At 45.7% G+C, this 24,873-nt stretch overlaps 1 protein-coding gene across 1 annotated transcript in view; it reads right to left on the bottom strand.

The window, feature by feature from the left end:
* Positions 1–19,072: 19,072 nt before the first annotated feature.
* The window catches only part of RSKR (ribosomal protein S6 kinase related), a 46,545-nt gene continuing 40,744 nt past the window's right edge, over positions 19,073–24,873 (bottom strand). The window contains exons 11-12 of the mRNA XM_078681107.1: positions 20,180–20,290; positions 19,073–19,588 (exon numbers count right to left, since the gene is read on the bottom strand). Of these exons, the coding sequence (XP_078537233.1) occupies positions 19,364–19,588; positions 20,180–20,290 (336 nt within the window). The 3' untranslated portion in view covers positions 19,073–19,363. The remainder of the gene's footprint in view (positions 19,589–20,179; positions 20,291–24,873) is intronic.

Below are 24,873 nucleotides of genomic sequence, written 5' to 3'. Positions count from 1 at the left end.
TCCTATACAACTGTAATTCTTATTTGAAATTACTAGATGGTTCAATGTATGCCTGACTGGTTATAATGCATTTTGTTTTCCAAGATGATGGGTAAATTGAAATCAATAAAAACAGATTTAAAACAAGCATTGGAAATGCAATAGGTCTCGCACCATTAGAGTTAGTGCTTTTAGAATTGTTTATGGGGTTTTTTTGTCAATGTTTAGCATTTTTGTTTCCTGTAGCCAATGCTAAAGTATTACAAATAAAAAAAGCCATAAACATTTCTAAAAGCTCTAACTGAAATGGTCTGAGAACTATTGCACTGTGTGAGGGTGAGTGAGGGTGAGGGGTTGAGGGTGAGTGAGAGTGAGGGTGAGTGAGGGTGAGTGAGGGTGAGTGAGGGGGAGTGAGGGTGAGTGAGGGTGAGGGGTTGAGGTTGAGGGTGAGGTGTTGAGGGTGAGTGAGGGTGAGGGTGGGTGAGGGTGAGGGTGAGTGAGGTGTTGAGGGTGAGGGTGAGTGAGGGTGAGGGGTTTTGGGTGAGTGAGGGGGAGTAGTTGAGGCTGAGTGAGGGTGAGTGAGAGTGAGGGTGAGTGAGGGGGTGAGGGGTTGAGGGTGAGTGAGTGAGGGTGAGGGGTTGAGGGTGAGTGAGGGTGAGGGGTTGAGGGTGAGTGAGGGTTTGAGGGTGAGGGGTTGAGGGTGAGTGAGGGTGAGGGGTTTTGGGTGAGTGAGGGGGAGTAGTTGAGGCTGAGTGAGGGTGAGTGAGAGTGAGGGTGAGTGAGGGGTTGAGGGTGAGGGGTTGAGGGTGAGTGAGGATGAGTGAGAGTGAGGGTGAGTGAGGGGTTGAGGGTGAGGGGTTGAGGGTGAGTGAGGGTTTGAGGGTGAGGGGTTGAGGGTGAGTGAGGGTGAGTGAGGGTGAGGGGTTGAGGGGGAGGGGTCGAGGGGGAGGGGTTGAGGGTGAGTGAGGGTGAATGAGTGAGGGTGAGGGGTTGAGGGTGAGTGAGGGTGAGGGTGAGTGAGGGTGAGGGTGAGTGAGGGTGAGGGGTTGAGGGTGAGTGAGGGTGAGGGTGAGGCTGAGGGGTTGAGGGTGAGTGAGAGTGAGTGTTGTGAGAGAGGGGTGATGAGGCCTGGTTGTTGTGAGAGAGGGGTGATGAGTCCTGGTTGTTTTGAGGTACAGCTGATGAGGCCTGGTTGTTGTGCGCTCTGTGTATTTTCACATGGCGTTCTACATTCTTAATGGAGTGCCTGTAACTGTATATTCCACTCAGTTATCTCCAGTTGCATCTGGAGATCAACCTGGGCGGACGCCTTAGCTGTGCTGCAATAAACCTGCTTGTCTTCTTATCGTGGATTTGGCATCATTGTAATAAAGTCGTTCACTAAAAGAATTACATGAAATTACATTGGGAGATGAGGGTTGGAGGCGAGCTAGTGAGAGAAAGAAGAGGGCCGTCTTTCTGTGTGGAAATGAACACAGAACTGCAGCGGCTCCACTGTGGCGTCTGATAACAAATATTAAACATTATTTATCAGCATTGGGAGCCATTGAGAATGTAACCAGTGATTAGTGCTTATCTACTTCCATCGGATTTCCATTGTCTGCTGCGCAGCGCTCCTAGAGCAATGTTTTGTGCAGCAGGCGCTTAACAACCCCCTTCCCCATGTGTAAATGCACACGCACTATAACTCACTGCAAAGCGTTAAATGTCGCTTCGCCCAACAAATATTCATGACTTGCTGATTGTAGCGAATAAAGCAGATATAAGGCTGGAGACATTGTAGGCGGTGTGAAAAAGCTATGCTGCTTTCTGCCACGCCTATTCCTAATGCTGACATGACATTTTTCGATTACGGCCCCAGGAACGTTTTGGAACTTTGTTTCCTGTGACCGCAAAAACGCAACAGGCTGTTGAACAGCGGCCACCACTGACAGCTTCTGAATGACAGCAAAGTAAATAAAGAGATGGGCGAGCCGCGCAGAACAAAAGAAAGGCATGCTACCGCCATTATTAAAGATGAATAAAGGCACGCGCCGCCATTGTTAATGATGAAGCTACCCAACAAAAAAAAAAATGCAGTAAAACTTTCATTGAATAATTAAAATGTATCAACACATAAAAATGATCATCACTCCCCTAATTGTGCTACTAGATTGCATTAACCAGTTTCGCTGTCGGTGCCCCTCAGCTGAGATTTCAGGGAGAGTGTGTACCCACTGAAAGAACCTCCAGTAACCTCTTTCTTGTTCGTTCTCTGAGGTTCACGGCACAGGAGGACGTTAGTTACGAAGAAGCTGTGGCATGCAGTTACTGTGATTGGAACCTCTGTGCGGAGGAGCATGCGTGGGCTGCTAAAGGGGGCTGGTGGTGTGAAGGTGGCTTAATAGTCTGAAGCAGTAAGGTTAGGAACACGGATGTAAAGGGTACAGCTACAGGAACGTGAAAGCCAGCAGCATGCTTGCCTGAGCCAGAGAAACACTCACAAAGGGAGGAGAACAAGCATCTGTATACATTAAAGTAAGGCACCCATGAATTGGGTGCCGCTCTAAGCCAGGGAAACGCTCATTCAAATAAACAAGCGAAAGGATCGGAGACACGGCGGGTAAAATAAACAAAAAAAAAAACGAAGCCGGAGGGAAGAGAGGGGAGGGGGGAGGAGAAATGCGACACGGTGGGAAGGGGAGGGGGCGGAGCGGGTCAAATCAACAAACAAGCCGAAGGGAAGAGAGGGGAGGGGGGAGGAGAAATGCGATACTAGATTGCATTAACCAGTTTCGCTGTCGGTGCCCCTCAGCTGAGATTTCAGGGAGAGTGTGTACCCACTGAAAGAACCTCCAGTAACCTCTTTCTTGTTCGTTCTCTGAGGTTCACGGCACAGGAGGACGTTAGTTACGAAGAAGCTGTGGCATGCAGTTACTGTGATTGGAACCTCTGTGCGGAGGAGCATGCGTGGGCTGCTAAAGGGGGCTGGTGGTGTGAAGGTGGCTTAATAGTCTGAAGCAGTAAGGTTAGGAACACGGATGTAAAGGGTACAGCTACAGGAACGTGAAAGCCAGCAGCATGCTTGCCTGAGCCAGAGAAACACTCACAAAGGGAGGAGAGCAAGCATCTGTATACATTAAAGTAAGGCACCCATGAATTGGGTGCCGCTCTAAGCCAGGGAAACGCTCATTCAAATAAACAAGCGAAAGGATCGGAGACACGGCGGGTAAAATAAACAAAAAAAAAACGAAGCCGGAGGGAAGAGAGGGGCGGGGGGAGGAGAAATGCGACACGGTGGGAAGGGGAGGGGGCGGAGCGGGTCAAATCAACAAACAAGCCGAAGGGAAGAGAGGGGAGGGGGGAGGAGAAATGCGACACGGTAAACAAAGACGGACATGCACGCGCCCGTGACTTTTAAGGTCAATGCGCATGCGCATAAGCTTAATGCGCATGCGCATTGACCTTAAAAGTCACGGGCACTGCAAGGAATCGCCACGATTCCTTGCAGTGTGGATAAAGAGTGGATAACTCGCAATACTCTCGCCTTGCTCGATGCGCATGCGCATCGACAGGCGAGACCTAAAAAAAAGAAATGAGTGGAAAACTACATGTCTTTTCTGTGTGGGACATTGATGGTTGCTTGTGAAACTTCACTAGCGATCTGTTGGTTCATCTGATGTTTGGATTAGCTGCTGTTCTCTCTTGGGGTAGGTATTTCCAGGCAGGTGACTCGTGGGACATGATGAAGTGTGTTTATGGCCCACAACCTATTTCTTTCCCTTGAAGCATTTTCTATCTGGTGGGCGTCACTGGAGTTTCGGTATTGTGTCTTCTATGCCTTGTTATGAAAGGCTTTTTAGTGGTAAGTTTTTCAAACTTGAATGTGTGAGCCATGGTGTGTGCTAGGGGCCTTAATGGCTGCTAAATCTGTGTTGTCTTGAATTGCTACTGTTTTACAAAATCAAAGAAAATATAATGGAAACAAACATTATCCCAAAGACCACAATTCCCCAACGGTTGTGTGTACATGTTTACAGCCTTATTCATCAACGGGCCGTTTTGCGAGCCCTAATAGCGATTCATAGCGAATCGCTATTAAGGACTTGCAAAACGGTATTCATGTAGGAATTGCTAAATAAATAGCGATTCCTACACATTCCTTATTTGCGAGTAGCAAATTGCTAATCGCAAATAAGGAATAACTCCCCATTCATTCCTATGAGCCAAAAGGCCCATAGGAATGAATGGGGAGTATTCCTTATTTGCGATTAGCAATTTGCTACTCGCAAATAAGATAGCGATTGAAAGGGTGCCAGGGGTGTCCAAAGGACACCCTGTAGCACCCCTTAAATGTAAATTGAAACAGGTGTTGCGCACACACATGTCCAAAGGACATGTGTGTGTGCAACATGCAACTTAGAAAAATGCTTTTAAAAGCATTTTTCTAAGTTTTTGCTATTTACCGAGAGGTCTGACCTCTCGGTAAATAGCGGCCCAAAATTGCATTTTCGCAATTTTAAAATGCTTCATGAATTGCATTTAAGGAATCTCAAATAGAGATTCCTTAAATTCAATTCTTCGCAAATGTGCGAATTCTTAAATAGCGACTTTTGCATTTGGAATGATGAATCCCAAATGCAAAAATTGCACTCGCAAAAGGCAAGATTCTGAGAATCTTGCCCTTTGCGAGTGCAATTTAGCTTGATGAATCAGGCGGTTAGCCTCTAAGTACCAGCTATAGGAATTTCTTTCACCTGCCAGAGATGAAAATGCGACTCCATTGCAAAATTTATTTTCTGATTGTTATTTTCACTAAACAACATCAGGCAGTCAAGGGATCATTGCAAACCAATGGATTTGTGGTCTATCGCCACTGTATGTTCGGTTTATATTAAGTATTTACTGTAGAACCTTTTATTATTAATGTCAATCAGCACAGGAGTCTTACATACCAATACCTTAATCTATTTTGAATAACTTAAATGAAAATGGTGCTAGAACACAACTTTGTTTTGTCAACTGGTCCGTACAAATTTGCGGTGTTATCTGTGATTCTCCTCAATACAATGACTGCAATCACCTCAACAACTGTTGATCAATTCCCCAGGCATTTCGTTTATACCAACGTGTGCTCCATCAAAAGCAACGAATTAGTGAAACAATCACAAGCTGGTTTATTTACTACCACTATAAATTCCATAATATTGCCCTTGAATTGCCGGGCCAAAAACTAGTTTGGAATAATGGTAATACGTTTTCCTTGCCTACTCAGTCCTACAGATTTTTAGGAATCAGTTTCATGAATAATTAAGCAACAGCATATAATAATGCAATAGGCATATGATTAATAGACAACAATCAATTCCAAAATGGAGCATTCCTTTAATCCAGTGTTGGTCCTATATGTGGTACAATTATTATACCCAATTCTTAAGGAAGCAAATGTTGGGGCCAAAAAAATGTGACTGTTTGAAAAAGTCCAACCGGTAATCCATCAGGCACTTATCTTGACCGTGCATTGTTCTTTTCTGCCTGGTTTAGCCAGCTGAGCTCCCGTCCTTAACAAACTGATGGATATTTCCTCTTGTACATTTTTTTTTTAGCTTTTCCACATAACTTTAAGATAAGCGTTGCAGATCCCTTGGGACTTTTTTTTCTGTGTGGGAATCGTGTTTTTGACATTCTTTTACTTATCTGTAGTGTTCCTGGAAATGTGAAATGGTATTTGCACCCATACCCTATGAGTATTTCCTGTTTGCTCTGATCTTACTGGACAAAAGTAGGATGCCTAAACAGTAGTAGATACTTTTTGGTCTTGCTACCTACCTGAAAGACATCTCAAAGTTACTAAGTTAACTATAGCACAGTGCCCACAAACATCACATGTGCATTGGTATTCCCCAACAACAACACTGGAAGTGCCCACCCCTAAAATACCTTTAGTGGGATCACTAAGGAATCTGAAAATATGCACAGACATTTTAACATCTCATTATCTGGCAGTGTTTTTATATTCGTGCTTATGTGTATGAGGATGTTTGTTGGTGAATAAGAGAATTTTACTCAATAGATTTTAGGCGAAAAGTGGTAGTTTCATGTATTAGTTTAGTAATGATTGTATAATGCATTTTTTATTTATTTGTGTCTATTGCCCTGTCTATTCCTGAAATCATGTATCTTTCTAATGATACATTTTGTATATTTTGTGGATATCATTCAAGCAGATTTAATGAAATGTAATAAAATTACTATTTTATTAATATATTATAAATGGTCATCAGTGATTACGTTTTCTAGTTCCTGTTTTAAAAAAAAATAAAAGTTAGGGTCAGGTGGGCTCTTCTTTTTGATTATGGTATATCCAAGTATCAGCAATGAAAAAACATTAATACATATAGTTGACCTGTGCTGTGATTCTTTGCTTTATCATCCCTATAAAACAGGAGAATTTCTGTGGGGAATATGGTGGACATTCCAGGACCATGTAATCCCTCTGGAGGTGTGATCTGAGTGAAGGTCAGAAAATGGCGGGACCTTATGCTGAAGGGTACTTTATATCCTCTGATTAAATTAAAACACATGCATCTCATATCCTACTAGACACATGTTTTCTATTATCAAATAAAATAGGTGAGTAAACAAATTACTTATGAATTCCTGCATGAATAAGAAACCCATCTTTTGGCCACTTGAACTACTCATTGCGAGTAAATCATTAAAACGACTGGTAACAGTTCAATGCAGATAGAGGGCTCTCAATATGTACCGCATCATCCAGGAGTAGCGGATGCTGACTTGTAAGCTCTTGTAACTGATGAGATCTGGCAACATTGTTGTTCCAAACGGGGGTGCTCTCATCGAACAGATGCCATGCTCCGGATGTAGGATTCCTATTGCTAACGTGGGTCTGTCCTGCACTGCTGAATGGGTGAAATTGATATCTCATATGAATAAGAAATTCTCTGCCTTGCATTGCTACTAGTCATACAAGAGGTCGCCGTCACTAGTGGAGGGGAAGACCGCCACCGCGCAATGAATGCTATCAGACTTCATATAATGCAATGCGCTATTAGACATATATGCAGAGATGCTTCCTGAGCCATTACACCTTAAATACATTTGGGCCCATATCTACTATTTCTTGTTAACGGAGAGCGGGGTAGTGTGTAGTCTGGCCAGTACATTTAATTGGTCCTTGCTCCGCTCATGGACGACAGGAAGTCCACAAAGCTATACAGTGAAGATCTCCATGTGGAAGAGACGAGGGAGAAGAATATGGATGCTCTGCTGACTTTATCTGTTGATGACGAAACAGCTTAATAATGATCATGCTCTGTTTGGCAAGGAACACTTGTGCAGTAAATATTGATGGTATAACGGGTATGTTGTAAAACCTATAATGTACCTGGCTGTTATATGTGTTGTTGAGTAGTAGTAACTAAAAACCAATAACAGAATATTGATGTGGTGCCAGTATAGGGGGTAAGGTACCCTGTACCGACATATACATGTGCCCCATCCTTTGGGCTGTCCAGGTTATGGGGTTGCTCTATTATAGCCTTCTTCTTCCCATATGTACTCTGTGCAGTTATTTTGTAGACTCTTTATAGTTTCCGATTTTGGCTCAGTGGTATTGTCTGGAACACATAGAGGTCCCAGGGAGAGTTTACATGTTATGAGTCTCCCCACCAATGAGATTGGCTGGTGCTCTTAGTTGAAGAGTTCTGCTTTGACATCTCTATTTCAGGGCAAAACATTCTTCCTACATGTGTCCTGCCAATAATATTGCTAGACTTCAAAAAACATTTTATGGCGTAGAACGAGCTTTTACTACGGGCAATGGGGTTTGGAGTTTTTCTTCTAAGCTGGATGCTACCTAGTAACCTATTTCTACATCAAAATTTGCAATCAATGGGACCCTGTCGGATGGTTGACCATTGCCTCTCCAATCATAGACAATTGATTTTCTTGTTGACCATCTCTGTTAAACCAGCAAGGAGGTTATCGATAAACGTGTTTTAGAAGCTCCTTTATTGCACTTTGAACAGGTTGTTGCTACAGGTTTCATTTACCTGACTTTAGAGTCAGGAAAACTCATAACATTGAGTTTCCCAGAGTTAATCTCAGAGAGAACACTTAAAAAACAATCTCTCCCCTTTTGATGTAAATATTGCGCTTGAAGGGGCTGAGCCCAATCATGCGCTGCAATCTGGCAATGGAGTCGATGACCATGTGCATTGCCAGCAAGAGGAGGAGTCAGAGCTATGTTTCCCCGAGAGTGTGGCTGTGGATTGACACTTAGATTGTTTCAGAGGCTGGATGAGTCAGTAGATCGGCACAAGGTACATTAGCTTTGCCCATTAGGACATTAATTTTAGAGGCTAGCTAACTATACCTATTAGGTATCAGTTTAATATCTGTTGCCACATCAGCGCTTTATCAGACCAGTCTGCATGGTGCAGTAAAAATGTAGGATTTCGACTGCTCTATATACCTATGAATTTGAAGGAGTTTGGACCAGAACTTGCAAGGCAAGACAGCCCATCGTATTTGTGGGTATAAAAATGAAACTATCATGCATATATTATGCATCTGCCCAAATATTTTGCACCTAAGAAGACTATACTTGAGACAACATTTTATTGATGCAAAAATAAGAACAACTCTAGAGCAGCCTCTGTCATTTTCCTCTTGTTACATTTGAACAACTTAACCTGCTCCTTGATAAAATAAAATCTGGATCCCCTCTGGATCCCTGTCCTCTTAGGATCCTCAAGGACTGCAGGGAGATAATGCTGCCCCCCCTCTTAGAGGTGATGAATCTTGCAATCACTGAGGGTACTTTCCCAGCCTCCTGGAAACTGGCGGTTGTCAAGCCACTTTTGAAAAAGACCTCACTGGACCCCGGGGTGCTGAAGAACTTCCGCCCTATATCTCTACTGCCCGCCCCTGCTAAAATGCTTGAGTTGCACCTCAATCAACATCTGAGCTCCTTTTTGGCGGCCTCTAGCCAGTTGGATCCATCTCAACATGGCTTGCGAAGGGCCCACAGTACCGAGTCCGCCCTAACAGTGGTTATTAATAACAATCGCTCGAAGGTTGACAGGGGCCAGACCACCCTTCTGGTCCTGCTTGACCTGACAGCGGCCTTCGATACCCTATCTCCCTCAGTCCTGGCTACACGGCTCAGGGAGATGGGAGTCGAGGGCCCAGCCTTGAGCCTCCTGACCTCTTTTCTTAGTCAGAGAGAGCAAAGGGTCAAGCGGGGTGAGTTTCTCTCCCCCCCCTAAGCCTGTGCAGTGTGGGGTCCCTCAGGGCTCGGCCTTGAGCTCTACTCTTTTTGACTTCTATGTGGCCCCACTTGCCAGGTTAGTAAGATCTTTCGGGTTGGAGATGTTATCATACGCTGATGACACCCAAATCATGGTCTCTATTTCTCACTCGGTGAGTATCTCCGCTCTTAACTTCAGGAACTACATGGAGGCAGTATTCCAGTGGATGAACCTGAATTCCCTGAAGTTGAACGGAGAGAAAACCGAGGTCCTGATCTTTGAGGGAAAACAGGACATCTGGTCGAGCGACTGATGGCCTCCGTCCCTTGGAGTGTGCCCTTCACCCTCTCAATTCGCCCGGAATCTGGGGGTGCTGGTTGATACCTCGCTCTCCCTTGACCGCCAGGTCAGCAGTTTCAACCTGCTGTGGTGTCATTAGGATCTTGAGAACAATTGCCCATTATCTCTCTCCGGAAGCCCGAAAGCAGGTTGTTGTGGCCCTTGTCTCTTCGAGACTTGATTACTGTAACGCGCTCTATCTAGGCATCAACCAAAAGCTTATTCAGCGCCTACAGATCGTTCAAAATGCGGCTGCAGGATTTGTTCTTGATGCCCCTAGGCTGTCCTCTGCCTCTTTGGCCAGGAAGAAGCTGCACTGGCTCCCCATTCAGGCTAGGATCTCTTTTAAGATCCTTTGCCTTATCTATGGGGCCCTGCATGGAGCCAGCTCTGAAGGTATAAGATCTCTTCTATCCTCGTATGCCCCCGGTAGGGCCCTTCGCTCCTCCAACAAAAACCTATTGTCTGTCCCCCGGGTTTGTAAAGCCAGATGGGGAGGGAGGGCTTTTTCCCTTCTTGCTCCCAAAATGTGGAATATGCTTCCCCCTGAATTAAAAGGGCAACCATCTGCCATGTCTTTTCGTAAAGCACTAAAAACGTGGTTCTTCGCAGAGGCTTATCTGTAATTTTGCATCGGTTTATAGTATATAGTATATGCTGTACCATCTGTAGGCGCCTTGATGCCCTTGGGTTAGGTTGCGCGTTATAAGTCTTATTCATTCATTCATTCATTCAGGTCGTTAGACTTTGTTTTAGCCTTAACCTTAAGTAAGGTATTATTAATCTTATGATATTTTTAGATTTAGCCTATAAAATGTTTATTTTTTATTTTTTTTATTTTGCTAAATATCTTTATTGGGCTTTACATTGTATCAACAGAACATAACCATTACAGAGCATAATCCCAATGATATAACTAGCAACTGAATCCTAAGCATACAAGAACAAAGCAACTTCTCCAGTATGGGAATGAATAGGAAGAGAGATACAAAGGGCAACAACATCCTATGGAAGAGTATCAATGATGCAACTGTCCCCAAAAAGCTTTCAACATGCCCTCCAACCTGCCACCTCCAATTTCATCCCCTCTCCCAAAATGAAATCATTTAAATAACCTTAGACTGGCAAAACCTTGAAGGAAAAACTGCACCGTTCTGAATATATAGCTTTCAGGTTGCATGCATCTCTTGTTACAGGTTTGCTCCTCACTGAGGTGTAATACTGTGATTGAAGCTCTTCCTGTGGAAGTCAGACAGGAGTTCTGTACCTACAGCATTAGCCCGCTAAGATATCCTGCATTAAAAAATAAATTTCCGATTTGCATTTTATGCTTTGAAACAGTATGTGTTGATGTTTATAAACTGTGACCAGAGAATGCACATCGTTCTCCAGCAAGCATATTAACCACCAGAGTTAATGTGCCACTGATATACCCTGAAACAGGTTGGATAAATACAGATCTCTCCTCTTATGTCCTGCATTGGCTCGCCATCCCCAACTTAAAAACCAGGAAGGCACTTAAAAGGGGGAAAAAAACCTGAATGGCAGACTTAAAATAAAGGTAGTTCCTAGCTAACCTGGGGATGGGAAGCCAGAGGGCCTGTAGCAGGAGGACTAGGATCATCAGCAGAACTAGTAACACCTGGGAGGCCACGATTACAAGAACAAGAGGACCAAGAGGATAAGAAGAACCAGGGCCAAGGAGGCCAGCATCAAGTGAACCAAAAGAGAAGAAGCAAGAGGACTAAAAGTACCAGGAGGAAAAGGACCAGGACAATCAGGACATTAGGGACCATGAGGATAAGCAGGAATAGAATTGTGACGATCAAGAGGACCAGGGCCAGGAGGAACATGGCCACGAGGATGTGGAGGACTAAAATGCCAAGGAGAAAAAGGACCATGGAACAAAGGCCAGAGGGCATAAGACCGGGAGGATCGGCACTAGGGGATTAAGACAACATTTAGCCTATAAAATGTTGTGAAATTGTGCCTAATATATTTTTAAGCACTTTTTAATTATACTGCTTTGTTTCAAACATTGTATTTTTCTTATTGTAATCAGGGTAGAATGTTCTAATTAGCAAACGGGTTACCTTTACACTTTAACTCACAGCATGCCAACAGCAGTGCATGCTTCATTCACACAGAGAATAAAGAAGAGAGAACATCAGTGAGAAACACCTTCACACTCAGGACAGAAGCAGTAAAGGGTTGAAATGCTCTATTATGTAACATTGTTCCTCGGTACTGTGGAGATGGCAACTATTAGATTAGTTTATTTAATACCCCTTAAACGTTAAATTTATTTTAAAATGTTTTTGTAGGGAACAACCCACCTTAGTAAGCCCCCCTTGGAAAGGTCCAGTCACAACCTTTTACTCTACTGTAATCTTAGTTTACATTTCGTTGTAGAGACGAGGCTTGTGTGGTGAGAAAAGATTAGTCTTTTCAGATACTAAACTCAAAAAAGGTTGGTATTTATTTCCTCATGTATCCGATTTATTACTATATTGTTATTTCATTCAAACTTTTTAAATGGAAACAAATATAAACGTAACTGAAATGCAAAAAGCTTAATTACTGTTACATACTATAAAAAACCTATTTAGGCTACAAAATATACAAAAAACAATTACTTTTTACTCAGCTTCACAGACAGCTTTCCCAACCATTTTACCACTCGGTCCTTGGGGATAGGAGACTTCAGGAAAAATAGTTTTACCATCCCTCAGGGCTTTGTTTTGAGTTTGTATTTCTGAAAGTACTTAAGAGTTGTTCTTGGTTTATATCTCAATGCTTACATATGTAGTTATTATAATCTCAAGGTACAGTGTCCGGGACCCAGCCTCGGACCAGACAAGGTTCACAAGACATCGGATGAGACAAGGTACAGTGTCCGGGACCCAGCCTTAGACCAGACAAGGTTCACAAGACATCTAATGAGACAAGGTACAGTGTCCGGGACTCAGCCTTAGACCAGACAAGGTTCACAAGACATCAGAAGAGACAAGGTACAGTGTCAGGGATCCAGTCTTGGACCAGACAAGGCTTCTGGTAGGATTAGGAAAGAGTCAAGCGTCCAGGTAGAGACAGGCAAGATCAACAAGGCCCAGCCTGGAGGAGCTACGCGCGCATCCAAGATGGCCGTGTGAGCCCAGGGCTCCCGAGACCCTCGCTACCTCCCGCAATTATCCTGAATATTATCCTGCCAACATCGACGGGCTATTGAAGACGCAACCCAGCTGACACACGAGCTGTTTTCAGAAATTGATTTGGACTCTGGGAACCGAACTTATGACACTCTGAACCTTTGAGGCCTGCCCCATGGACACCTCCGGGCCTCGGGTGGTCTGAGTGCCCGGGCTACAATTCAACAACAATGGCGGCGGAGTCTTGGTTGCTGCTCTGGGTTCACTTTCGGTTTCGTTTTTGGATCTTCACCCTCACGCATCTTTATCCTGCCGCAATAGCCTGTGTTGCGCCCAGACCCTGGATTTACTGTGTGCCCCAGGCGGCGTGTCTGTGGTCTACGCCGTGCGCCCGCTGGCTTGCTATCAGTAATTTTGGTGGAAAACGCACAAATCATTTTCACCAGGTCCAGGGCCGACCCGAAAGCGATAAACGCAAAACCAAGACCCCTCTCCGAGGTGGTCCCGTTCAAACGAACGTCATGGACCGCTACACCCAGCCTAAGGTGTCACCCGGAGGGGCGAATAGGAATCGGGCTGAAGTGTCCGAGGAACCCGCCATGTTGGCTGACCTTACACTGCAGGACGTCATGGGCGCCATCACTGGTATGAAGACTTCTATGGACCAACAATATGAGGCCATCGCCCTCAAGCTAGACACAGTGGCCATCAACGTCAATATTATCAGAATGGACTTATCGAAGACCAATGAAAAGGTAAAATCTTTGGACTTAAAGACTTCCAGCCTCACTACGGATGTCGCTGACCTCCAAACGGAGGTGCGTACTCTCCGGACCTCTAATGACCTCTTTAATCGTCGACTGGAGGATTTTGAAAGCTGGGCGCGACGCAATAACGTGCGCATCATTGGTGTTCCAGAAAATTCCACGGGCTTTTCTACGGATCTCCTTGTTGAAGACCTCATCCTCACGCATCTCGCTCCTAAAGGCCTCAGCAAATTCTTTGCCGTTGAACGTGCGCATAGGGTACCGGGTGGTCAATCTAAAACCGGTGCTCCACCGCGCCCAATTATTGCTAGAATCTTCTATTTCAGGGATAGAGATGTCATCCTGCAGGCATCGCGAACGGGTGGCCCGGTGAAGTTTGAGAATACCACTGTGAGCTTCTACCCGGACTTCACACAATCTGTTCAGACACAGAGGATGGAGTTCCAAGGAGTGAAGCGAAGACTGAGAGACATGGGACTGAAATATGCGATGCTTTTCCCGACCCGGCTACGGATTGAATATGAGGACCGGACATTTTTCTTCGATCGCCCTGACAGAGTGAGTGACTGGCTTGATTCCTTGCCTGAGCGATGAGATCGCACAGAACATTCCGGTGGAGCTGAGAGTGGCCAACCTGAACAGGAATGAGCTGTGCTCCCGAGTTACTGACACTGTTCATGATATGTCACTGTGGTTAGACGTCTCCCGTATTATTAAGACTTCTGTGTATACCCCGAGGTGGCGGGGGGTGGGACTCTTTCCTCCTCTGGGTTTCTTTTTGTAGATTAGTTCCATGTTAGGGCGACAGGCACACTGCAAGTTGGGGTGGCTTTTGAGTCTAACGCAGGGGTGCAGGGTGGGGGGCGTTTGTTTTCTGGGACTGTGGGGGGGGGGGGTGTTTTGGTTCTTTTCCAAGGCAACGTATTTAATTATTATTTGATTTGGGTGCTGCGCTGCGGGTTGGGAGGGCTTTGCTGTCATTTCGAGTGTGGGGGGTAGGGTGTTGAGACTTCTAAGCTGGAATGTTAATGGATTGGGGGACAGGATAAAACGGGGTGTTGTATTGCAATACTTGAAACGTTTCTCCCCTGATGTAGTGTTATTACAGGAAACGCATCTAATTGGGAACACTTGTCATGCTATGAATAGGCGGGGATACCATCTTGCTGCCCATGCTGGTTTCACCTCCGGTTCCAGGGGGGTCGGTATTTTTGTTCGGAACTCCCTCCCCCTGGAGGTCGACAATGTAATGTGTGACGATAGAGGGCGTTACGCTGCCCTCACTGGTAGGTGGGAGGGGAAAACCATCACGTTGCTTTCTGTCTATGTCCCCCCTGGTTTGCAGTCCTCGACCTTTTCTGATTTGGGGAGGGTAGTTCTGGGACTCCCGGACTGTATGCTGCTCGTGGGCGGAGACTTTAATTCTGTAGTTTCTGGTGTGGAGGACCGCCATCCCCCCCGGGATCTCATGAGGTCCCAATCATGGTTGAGTGGATTCCTGGAAACTCTGGGCTTGATTGATTGTTGGAGGGTGATGCACCCTGGTCGGACACAGTTTACCTTCCACTCGGGTGGCCATAGCAGCTTGAGTAGGTTGGACTATGTTTTGATGCCGGCAGCACAGGCCTCATTGATAAAAGAGATTAGGCACTTAGCTAGGGGGATTTCGGATCACTCTCCCGTATGGCTTCATATGGACATTAATCCGGGCACTGGGGGTCGAGTGGCTCCGAATAACCCCTGGTATCTTCATAACCCTAAGACCCATGCTGAACTTGTTAAGTCCCTTGATCACTATTTTCTTGAGAATGAGGGATCGGTGTCTTCTTCTGTCTCATTATGGGAAGCGTTTAAGACTGTCCTTCGTGGACAGGCCTTATCATTGATTGCTGGTGCTAAAAAGAGCAGGAATGAGGCGGTGGTCCGACTGGAGGCTGATATTACTGAAATGGAAGGAGAGTTGAAGTTGGGGGTCACCCGAGACAAACTTCATGTCCTCGGTCTCAAACAGTCTGATTATAGGGCCTTAGTGACTGATGCCGCTAAACTCATGAGTAGGGAGCGACAGGGGCGGCTGTATGATGTTGGGGACAAGGCTGGGAAATTGATTGCATGGTTAGACAGGAAAGAGAGAGCGAGTCGAGTGGTTCCGGTGATTGAGAGGCCCGGTTGAGATAGTCGAGTGCTTCGCTGATCATTTTCGTGAGGTTTATTCACCAGTTTCTGTTAGACCTGAAGAAGACTCTCACCAATTGTTGAGAGATATTTCACTGCCGTGCCTATCGGACTCAGACAGGGAGCTGCTGGAAGCGCCACTTTCGGTAGATGAGATAGCTACTGCTATACGTTCTCTTCCTTCGGGGAAGGCTATGGGTCCCAATGGTCTCCCTATTGAGTTGTACAAGTTGTGTCCGGATAGGATTGCACCATATCTCCGCGGTATGTTCATGGAATCGAGAGATAGTGGCTCCCTCCCTTACGATCAGCGTCTTGCATCGATAGTAGTGATTCACAAGCAGGGGAAGCCAAGGGCTTGTACGTCCTACAGACCCATTTCGCTTCTTAACGCAGAGCCAAAGATCCTTGCTAAGGTACTAGCTAACCGTCTCATTAATGTGATTAGTGACTTGATCCATCCGGATCAATCCGGATTCATCCCGCACCGTAACACTGCACTGAATTTGAGACGCTTACACGGCGCTCTCGCGAGAGCCCCATATCTTCTGGAATCGGCCATCTTGGTCTCTCTTTGACGCCACGATGGCTTTTGACACCGTGGAGTGGTCATATTTTTGGGCCGCTCTGGCGAAATTCGGCCTTGGTCCTGGCTTTATTAGCTGGGTGAAACTTCTTTATGAGGCTCCGTTGGCACAGGTGGTGGTCAATGGTCCCAGTCCCTTCGCTCTGGAAAGAGGTACTCGGCAAGGCTGTCCGTTGTCTCCCCTCCTCTTTGCGCTCGCCTTGGAGCCTCTGGCTGCATGGTTGCGCTGGGAACCATCGATGAGAGGTATACAGTGGACCCCTGAGTTTGAAGATCGCATATCGCTCTATGCGGACGATATTCTGTTGTACCTCACTTCGCCTAAAAAGTCATTAAACGTGCTGTTTGATGTGTTGATTTCATTTGGACGCAATTCTGGCCTCGTGATAAATTGGTCCAAGTCTTGTATATATGTACTCGCGGGTGGCGCCCCTGCATTGCCGCGTGGTTGTCCAATACAGGTTACACATGAGGGTTTCAAATATTTGGGGATTTTTATCACTTTGGACCCCGTAGCAAGATATGAACGTAATTTACTCCCTCCGCTACAACGGTTGCGTTCTGATGTCGTGGGCTGGCACGGCCTTCCTCTGTCCCCCCTCGGGCGAGCAACCCTTTTCAAGATGATGTCTCTGCCGCGATTTTTATACGCGCTCCAGAATACGTTTGACGCAATTCTGGCAAAATACTTCCGGGAAGTGAAGAGTCTACAAAGACAGCTGATTTGGGATGGGCGTGCTCGTATCGACCTCCCTAAACTTACTCTTCCCTGGTATGACGGCGGTATTGCTCTTCCCGATATTAGGCGTTACTATTGGGCCTCTCAATTGAGTGCAATTAATCACGGTATGTATGGTCCGGGTTTGGATCCCGCATTTGAGATGGATAGGTGGCTTTTACCGGGAGGGAACTATAATAGGGCGCTATACTCTAGATCGACAATTCGGACGCTTACTGGTCCTACCAAGATCGCCGTGCAGCTGTGGAATTGTGCGAATGCGGCAATGGGGTGGAGCGGGAGACTGACCCGGGCGACCCCCTTGTACGATTCTTGCAAGCTGGGAAGTTTATGGCAGACGAAAGGCTTTGGGAAATGGGATATGATTGGTATCAGTAGAGTGGGCGATCTCTGGGTTAAAGATAGGATTAAGACTTTTGAGGCCTTATGACTTGAGTGATCGGGAATTTTTTCGCTATTTGCAGATTCGTCACGCGTTGTGCTCGGTTTTCCCCGTTGGGACCGTTATTCCGGAATCTTCCCCGTTGGAGGATCGAATACTTGATGGACATGTGCCCGATAGCACGATTTCTTTGATTTATAAGAAATTAATTAATGATCGGTCTGACCTGTTAACGCATTTAAGGGAGGTCTGGACCAGCGACGGTTTACTATTAGATGACGAGGACTGGCAATCCGCGATTTCCTCACCCAAGGAGGTCGCGATACCGGCCCGTCTTCGACTAGTTCAACTCAAGATCTTGCACCGTGTGTATGTTACTGGTCCACGACTGATTCGAATGGGTTACTCCGTTGATGGGTTATGTATCCGTGGTTGTGGTCAACTTGCTACTTTCATTCACATCATTTGGGAATGTCCGGAGGTTGCTGTATTTTGGAATAGAGTGCATGCTGTCATGAAAGAGGTTACGGGAGTCGAGATACAACCGGAAGCTAGGCGGTGTCTGCTGAATGTATGGGAACCAAATGACTATGATGTGGCTCAGACTCGTTGGGCGACCCTGGCCAATATGATTGCTAAACGAGACATTGCACAATTGTGGGGCGCTCCCCGCCCGCCGACGGTCTCGGTGTGGAAGGAAAATATGGATTGGTGTATGTTTAGAGAGAAGACGGTGTATGTGGCACGAGGTAGGCCCCAAAAATGGGGGAAAATTTGGAATCAATGGAACTCCTACAGAGGGGATATATGCACACCACCCCTTCCTGATGTACCCGATGATTCACATTCGCCCTAATCCTCACATTCCATGACTTGTTTTGATTCATATGTGTTAACATCTTTAGTCTTTTTCCCTCGATTCTGCCCCCCCTTGAATTTTGTTCATTGACTTGCATTGTAATGCTATTGCCCTTTCCTTCCTGCTCTGAAAAAGCGCCTGTATTGTAATGTTCTTTTTGCCTTGATTGTTTGTTTTCTTTATAAAATAAAAAGAGTTTTAAAAAAAAAACAAGGCCCAGCCTGGTACCAGGCAAAGTATGGAAGGTGAAGGTAAGTAGTGGTAGGCCCAAACTGGAACCCAGCAAGATGCCCAATTCCCAGGGGGAGACCGGTCAAGGTACCCACGGTCCAGTTTGGGATCAAGTAGCAGGTCCTGTGTCCAAACTGGGTTCAGAAACCTGTACTGGGCCCAAGAAAAGACCAGGCAATCGGCCAAGGATCCTAATCTCACCCTTAACGCACTCCAAGTGTGAATAGTTAAATAGACAATATATTTTATAGAGGATCCCAGTAATGATATGGCGGGGATAAAATGATGCCCGTTCATTGCAAACAAAGCTGGACAACAACACAGAGTTCATTCATGCTTTTAGACCAGTAATGACCTGATAAGATTGAATGAGTTATGGTAGGTGTCTTTTCAAGAGTCTCCGTAAGCCTTCAAAAAGACAATGGCTAATGGCCTGATCACACTGGAGAGTGTTTGTGAATGGGGTTGAATACAGAAGGAAGTACAAGCAAACACAAAGATGAACACCAGAGAGAGATCCATAGAACTTTGGGAAGCGCCTAGAAAGACTCTGCCTAACACCTTCTGGCATGCCATTTACTGGCAGGCCCCTAAATCATGTGCGACTTTGTTTTCGCAGAAGTTTAATGACGACGTAATAGACCAACAAACACAGAGAACACATCAGCAATATTCTAAACAATTGTCTTACTCTTCCAATGATACTGATAAGAGGAAATATGAGCTAATCACTGTTAAAACACAGTCTTTTTTAGCCTTTCCACATATACCTCATCTACTTCATGTCTTCTCTGGGAGAGCTTGCTGGGCGTGAAAGCACAAACTATCCTCTATGACCAACATTTTGCCACAAAACATGTCATGAGGATCATGGCTGACAGATGAATGTCTCCCATTTCCAATTCAGTCGGGGCTGGGTGGTTCCAAAACTTCAGAAAAATCACCATCAAAGTCACAAAATCCATCCAATTCCTGCATGGCCATCGGCTCTGATTTCCGAACGTTCACAACAAAGTCAACAGGGTATTTTTGTAGCTCTACAGGGTCAAAAGTGAGTCCGCGAAAAAAAAGGTGGTTCTCAAACTGATGACGATGATGAAGCCGCTGATGTGGATTTCTGCATAGGAGCTGGACGGAGAGAGGGGAGTAATGGAGCAGGAAGGAACACGTGTTAATATATTTTGGGAACAAAGCATGCATCTTATTGAGCAGAGCCAGTGAATCTAAAACAGGTGGATGCAACACATATATTTAGAAATGGGTTCTAGTAAAGCTCTCACAAAAGTGTTACTGCATTTTGGCACACAGAAGCTACTGCATAGTTCTCATTAGATTATACTGGATGCCAGTAATTCAGTGGGACCTGTCTCCCTCTGCTTTTAGAAAATAATTAGCATTATCCCCAACCTGGCTATGATGTCATCCAGAGGAAGGCAAGATATTGATTGGGTAGGGCTGAAGGAGGGAGGCCAAATTACTTATGATTAAACTAACAATCTGACTTTGGAGGGACAACTAAATTGGGGGACTTGCATCAAGCATCAAGTTTAAATCATACAAAATCTATGTGGTCTTTTATTCTCCAGAGAAATGAGAACCTCCTGTGTCACATCATCTACTGCTCTTACTTCAAAAGAAACAGGTGCCCCCTGAAAGTCAAATGATCTACACATGAAGTTAGTTTCTGTGGAAGCAGGACAGTGGTAAGAACACCTTTACCTCCTTCAGGAGCAGGGCAAGACTCGAGCTGAGATTCGCAGGCATGTCATATGCAGTTTGGTTCACACTTTCCAACATGGCCACATGATCCTTCTCTGGAGCAACAGGAAACTGCCAAGGGAAGAGAGGGGTGGGAATATGACAAATATTTAGTGGGGCGGTGGGTTAGAGGATGAGATGCCCCTGTACTAAGTGGTGGTTGACAGAAACCGTCTTTTCCAAACACCACCCCTGCGCAGTAATGCCGGTGATTAATTCACTTCTGCTTTTAGGAACTACAATCATGTTGTTTCTCTCCCAAAAGTCTTGCAGTCAAGGGTAAGTCACTCCTAACAGCCGTAGAAGCGGATCTATCAGTAAGCCAGCTTAGATGTAATCTATCTCATGATGCTGCCCTTTTTCAATAGTAGAAGGCAGATGCAACCTATGAAAGGGAGTGGATGGGAGGCCTTTTTTAGATCATTTAATAGGACTTTACAGCAACCTGTGAGGGTTCTTGGCATGGACAGTGCTGCAGCCTCCCTGACAAGGTCCACCTCACACTGCCAAGTGATCTCACACTCAGATATGACTTCAGAACTCCCAGTCCAAATCCCACTTCAGCCCAAGAGGTTTGTGGGAAGGTAGGCTGAGGATCTCATGCTGCTAGGGTAGTAAACCTTTACAGACGAGCAAGGGAGGTGATTGACCCCACCCACAAATGTAGAACACTCTACCGCACAACCCAGGCTACCTACTGGCTTTGAAGTAGCCACATGGAAGCATGCTAGGGCTCTTTAAAACGCCAAAGTAAATATTGAAATTAATGAGTGAAAAATGTTAAGTGTAAAAATGAAACCAAGACATCAATCACTGAGCAGGTCAAAATCAACCACTGATTAACCTAAAGATGTGCAAATGCGAGACAGATGTCAATCTATAGTGTGCAGTGCAAATGCCAGACACATGTGAACCTACATAGTCGCACATACTAATATTACCATCTAAAAGCTGCACCTACCATAACAGGTGTATTTGTAAACTACACAGTCACCTTGAGGCATCTTCGTGAAGACTACCATAAGTTTATTGTTACCCAACTCACTGATACTCATGTTATCGACCTCGGGAGGATGAAGAGCATATTGCACATGCAAGATTTTGAACCTGTGATCATGAGTTCAAACACAGATCTCTGAAGTAAATATGTTAGTCCACTGAGCCAACAAACCAGGCAACCTGTTGGCATGCAAAGATCATGCACACAAGTAACATGCACGTGCCAAACATATACCTTATGAAGCATGGAACATGTTAAGCATGAGCACATTCAAGGCATGTGTTCAAAGAAACAGCATGGGTTGTATCATTTTACAACGCATGCCTCAACAACACATTACTAAATGACACGGTCTCAACCACAACCGCGTCTTTACCAAGCATGCCTTTACAACAAATTTCGTTATAAAGGCATGATTGGTAAAGGCAAAAAACCGGCCCCCAGCACTGCAATCTCCCCAACCCAGTCCCTAATCGCTACCCAGACCCACCACCCCGAGCCCTAAAAACCAGCCCCTAGCCCTGCATTGCACTCCACCCCAGCCTAAAAAACGACCCGACTCCTGCCCCCCCACCCTAAACTGGCCCAAGCCCAAAAACTACCCCACCCACTGCCCCCCGCCCTGAGCCCTAAAACGGTCCCCAGGCCAGAAAACGACCCTGACCCCAGCCCGGAGTCCTAAAACAGCCCCCATCCATGAAAGCTGCCCTTCCCCCCCACCCTGAGTCTTAAAACTTCCCCCACTCCCCGAATACTAAACCCCCTTCTCTTTGAGATCTACCAACCCCCCCAATTTACCAAGCTGCGTCCTGGCCCTTCCTCTCCCGATCCTTACTGTTCTTCTCTCCGCCCATCCGGTCTCTGGAACTAGACCGCTGACTGCCTTAAAGGTTCAGGCATATCCGTGGTTCAGGCATATCCGTGGTTCAGGCATATGCGTGATTCAGGCATATGAGTGGTTCAGGCATATGCGAGGTTCAGGCATATGCGTGGTTCAGGCATATGCGAGGTTCAGGCATATGCGAGGTTCAGGCATATGCGTGGGTAAGGCATATGCATTGTTAAGTCAAGCAGTGTTCTGCTTGCGTGATAATGGCACGTGTGGCTTAGCCCGCATGGTTAATGCTGTTTATCAACAACTTGTGATGCCCTTGCCATCATGCTTGTTTAAAGGCCCATAAACCAAGAATGTGATTTAGTAACTAGCCTGGTTAATCCACACACCTTCCGCAAAATGCAAAAAAGGGTATTACATGTTCAACGACATTCACAGGCAGGGAAGTGCAGTCAAGAAAGGTTCAACTTCTCAGGTTTTATGCGTGATGTTCCTGCATTACTGGAGGCATGGTTAGACCTTTTAAAATACAAAGGATATATGTCATGTTCCCTCTTACCAATATAGCCACCATTGAATGCGATACTCTGCTCCGGGCAATATGTGGACCAATCACATGCTGTAGTACTGTAAGTAGGTGCCCCTACTGCTCAGGCATTGGTTTATTCCCTCCGTTACATAATTTAGTTTACAATCTGACGAGGTGCTACGGGTTACTTCTGCACTGGAGTATGCCCATTCCTCCCTGTCTTTCAAATAAATCATTACTATAGACCCGATTTAGAGTTTGTTGGTCGGAGTACAGTCTGTCAAGGTGTTAGCAGAAATTACCTCCACCATCCTGATAGACTACCCCATGATCGCCGGCCAACGGCCATCTCTGTAAATTAATGGGAACCATAGTCATTGTATGTCATACACACTAAGGGAGTTTTTCCCCACGGCGTGGGGTTTCATAATTCTTTTCCTATCCTAAAACTGGGCACTGACGGACAGGAAAAACAAAATACAGAACACGATTCACTTTAAATAGGGCTGGAAGTGTAAGTGGAGAAGCGTGGCTCAGTGGTTAGAGGCGGCAGACCCGGAAGCTGAGATCGGTCGTGGACCAGGGTTCGATTCCCCGCCTCGGCGGGTCTCGGGCTGAAAAATTCCACGGACTCGACAATTCTCGCTCCGGTGCCTACTCGACTCACGGGGTCACACTCTGCGACTCTGGGCAATAGCTTGCTTAATCTCCACTACGGCCCCTCGCGGCGGGATGCCTGGCTTTCACCTTGTGGATACCCTGCCGGGGTATCTCACAGGGGAATACCAGGACGGGTTCCCTAAGCAAGCGCCTTGATACCTTCGGGTGATACGTGCGCTATATAAGTCGCAATACATACATGCAATACATACATGTCCTTTTTAGGTCTCGCCTAGAGTGCGCATGCGCTGTCGCAAGACCTGTTATAAACACAAATATGAAGGGTAATTTCTCCTGTCACTTGCCATTGGTTGATTCTGGCATTGGTCTTCTTATCTGGCTTATGGTTGGCTTTTGATCCGATACCTCACTTCCGTTTTGCCTCCGTTTTGCAGGAAACAGAACCGCCTAACTACAGTTTAGTTCCGCTGCTGGCTGTTATCTATTCATTTAGGGACTACTTGTTTTCTTTGCTGCTCCCAAGTTTGCACACTGCCGCCGCTGGCACATCTGTGCTTCTTAGCAATGCAGGCTGCTTCCTGTTGTAGTGAGTTCAGATTCCACGTGCTCGGTGCGCCAGTGATTTCTGCACGGGCTCCCATTAGTACTGACCTAAGAAACAGCCCTGCATGCACCCCCTTTGCCTGCCTCTGCCCCGCGTCTTCTATTAAGTCTGATGGCAATCTTCTACCGTCGAACACAGGTCACAAAATTGGACTAATTAAGCTGCAGCCTGCGAGCCGGGTCAGACCTTCGGGAGAAGTTGAAACTAATGATTGATGGGAGATTCAGAGGTGAGGAGTTGTCACTTCGGTCTTTAACCGCAAAACAGAATTGCATCTTAACAAACCTTCCAATTCTGAAATAGTACATTTATAACCCAATTATCCGTGAAAAGAGGACTTGTGCTAAAATAACCGTTTTCTGTAATTTTTCACATTCATGCAACAAAGTTGTTGTGAACCGCTATGGCCGCGGTGAAAGGGTGAATAATTGCAACCGTACCCATTAGCAAACACAACAGATAGACTGTATTTTCAATTAAATCAAGTGAGGAGGACATTCTTCATTCAATCAACTTCTTGGGTTCCGGAGTAGCGCGCTACTCGCTGGAAAAGCGCTTCGACTCCTCGTCCGGGGTAGTAAGTGCTATATAAATGCAACTACAATACAATGCAATACTGTCAAAAGAGAAGCAAAGATTTATATGTGTGGGCTATTTCAGCTCACCAGTCAGATTCCTTTTTCTCGCATTTACACAAGATTACACTATTGGCATTGTAACTGACAATGCCTTTTATTTGTTTTGAAAACAAAAATAAAAGGCATTGTTATTTGCAATGCCAATAGCTCAAACTCGCGTAAATGCGAGACCTTTTGCATTGCAAATGCTTGTTCCTATTGCCCCTAACCTGTTTGTCCATTGGACGAAGTTTTCTGTCAGTGGAGCCAATGACGGCCGTCCGTCTCTAAATGAGGGGCGGACCAAGGGATTGGCTGGCAGGGTACTCCTTTGCACTTGCGATGCAGTACCATGTCCGCCAAACTCTAAATCGGGCCCTGTATTATCTGCAGTAGCACAAAATTCCCTTCTTATCATCGGCCATGTCCTACACTACGCTGCTCTACAC

Source organism: Lissotriton helveticus, chromosome 3_1, assembly GCF_964261635.1.
Source record: "Lissotriton helveticus chromosome 3_1, aLisHel1.1, whole genome shotgun sequence".
In the NCBI taxonomy this organism is placed as follows: domain Eukaryota; kingdom Metazoa; phylum Chordata; class Amphibia; order Caudata; family Salamandridae; genus Lissotriton; species Lissotriton helveticus.
This window is presented reverse-complemented; position numbering and strand designations above follow the sequence as displayed.